At 37.4% G+C, this 2232-nt stretch overlaps 1 protein-coding gene across 1 annotated transcript in view; it reads right to left on the bottom strand.

The window, feature by feature from the left end:
* Window positions 1-1623: 1623 nt before the first annotated feature.
* The window catches only part of LOC106869569 (uncharacterized), a 117571-nt gene continuing 116962 nt past the window's right edge, over window positions 1624-2232 (bottom strand). The window contains exon 3 of the mRNA XM_014915367.3: window positions 1624-2095. Coding sequence (XP_014770853.1) covers window positions 1920-2095 — 176 coding nt within the window. The 3' untranslated portion in view covers window positions 1624-1919. The remainder of the gene's footprint in view (window positions 2096-2232) is intronic.

Genomic DNA, 2232 nt, shown 5'->3' with positions numbered 1-2232 from the left:
CAATGACTTCAGGTGTTTCGGTTTAGGACCGATCTTTAAGTAAGCAATTCTTGTGTGTTTGAAATACACATAAAATACAATAAAAGTTCTGTCGAAGATGGTGGTACCATGGACGGGTGGATATTCTGAGTTCGAATGCCGCCGAGGTCGACTTTGCCTTTCATCCTTTCGGGGATGATTGAATAAGTACCAGTTACGCACTGGGGTTGATGTAATCGACTTAATCCCTTTGTCTGACTTTGTTTGTCCCCTCTATGTTTAGTCCCCTGTGGCCAATAAAGAAATAAAAATAAATAAATCTAAATGTTTTAGACAAAGTCAGCGAGCTGGCAGAAACCTTAACACGCCAGGCAAAATGCTTAACGGTGTTTCGTCTGTCCTTACGTTCTGAGTTCAAATTCCTCCGAGGTCGACTTTGCCTTTCATCCTTTTGGGGTCGGTAAATTGAGTGCCAGTTGCGTAATGGGGTAAATCTAATCGACTGGCCCTCTCCCCAAAAATTTTGGGCCTTGTGTCTAGAGTAGAAAAGAATCGTTAGCACGCCGGACAAAATGCTTAGCGGCATTTCGTCAATCTTCATGTTCTGAATTCAAAAACCGCCTAAGTAGACTTTGCCTTTCACCCTTCGGGATCAATAATATAGGTACCAGTTGGGGACTGGTGTTGATATAATCCCCAAAATTTCAGGTCTGAAAGGAATATATATTATGGACCCCCAATCAAAGGCAGAAGAATCGTTAGCACGCCGGACAAAGTGCTTAAGGGCATTTTGTCCGTCTTTACAGTCTGATTTGAAATTCCAACAAGGTCTATTTTGCCTTTCATCCTTTCGGACTCGATAAAAAAAATACCAGTTGCGTACTGGGGTTGATATAATTGACTTACCCCCTCCTCTGAAATTGCTGGCCTTGTGCCAAAATTTGAAACCGATATATCTTATCGACCCCGATAGAATAAAATGCTAACTTGATCTCAGTGGGATTTGAACACAGCACATAAAGTATTGGAACAAAAACCACAAGCCGTTCAATGCCATAGGTTTTATTTTATTTTTCTGTAATCATTATGCTTTATTTATTCTTTAATTATCATGCTTTTTAATCGCAAGAGTCAACAAGATACAATAAGCGTATTTACTTACAGAATAAAAAAAATTATAATGCATTATAGGGATACGATATGGATGACATAAAAGAAGAGTGTAATTGTTTATCGAATATTTCCGTTTTATAAATTCTTCCACTTTTTAATATTTTCCTTCTTTACTCTCAACAAAAACAGAAATATAGGCGCAGGCGTGGCTGTGTGGTATAAATTTGCTTCCCAACCACACGGTTCCCGATTCGATCCCAATGCGTGGCACCTTCGGCAAGCGTCTTATACTATAGCAGCCTCGAGCCGACCAAAGCCTTGTGAGTGGATTTGGTTCATGAAAACTGAATTTTCAATTTCTTCTACTCTGTATTATATATATATATATATATATATATATATATATATATATATATATATATATATATATATACGCCTAAAAAAAGATGTCTTAATTAATATAGAAAGAATGTTTTAATTACTGTTAATTACGCTTTAAAATTATTAATAAAAAACACAAAAAAGACAAAGTTTTTGGCAATTTCTTTCATAATTTAATGGTCTTTTATTATTTTTTTTTACACAATTAGAGGTTCAAAGGAGCAGCAAATATACTGAACATTTGGGTAACATGATCGCTAAGTGGCATTTGAAATACAGCAGTTATCAAGAACAAAGGTTAAGCAGCAGTTTGAGAGAGAGGAAGAGAGAGAGAGAGGAGGGATTTCATAACAATGGTTGTTTGGATGTCGTTGTGATGGATAAACTTGGCAACAAGAGGTACGCCATCGTTGCTAGTGGAGGTAGGTAGGACTACGTTGCTTTCGTCAGGGGCAGATTTTGAAAATGTCACAGTTTGATCGACAGCAAGAATCGGCGAGCATGCGCACGGCCGACCATCTTCGTTTGACAACGGGAACGAAAGCATTTGTCATGTAGTTGATTTCATTTGTTCGTCGTTTTTGGTGCGTCATAATGGTTGATTCGTCTTGGACAATACCACCTGAAAATATATAAAAAAAACAATTATATATATGAAATTATATTCAATGGAATAATTAGAATACCTACAGGCATGCAAATGTGTTTCTTATTCTTTTGTTCCTTTACTCGTTCACTGCGGCTATGCTGGAGCACCAC

Source organism: Octopus bimaculoides, chromosome 19 (genome assembly GCF_046866305.1).
Source record: "Octopus bimaculoides isolate indiv1 chromosome 19, ASM4686630v1, whole genome shotgun sequence".
NCBI lineage: Eukaryota > Metazoa > Mollusca > Cephalopoda > Octopoda > Octopodidae > Octopus > Octopus bimaculoides.
This window is presented reverse-complemented; position numbering and strand designations above follow the sequence as displayed.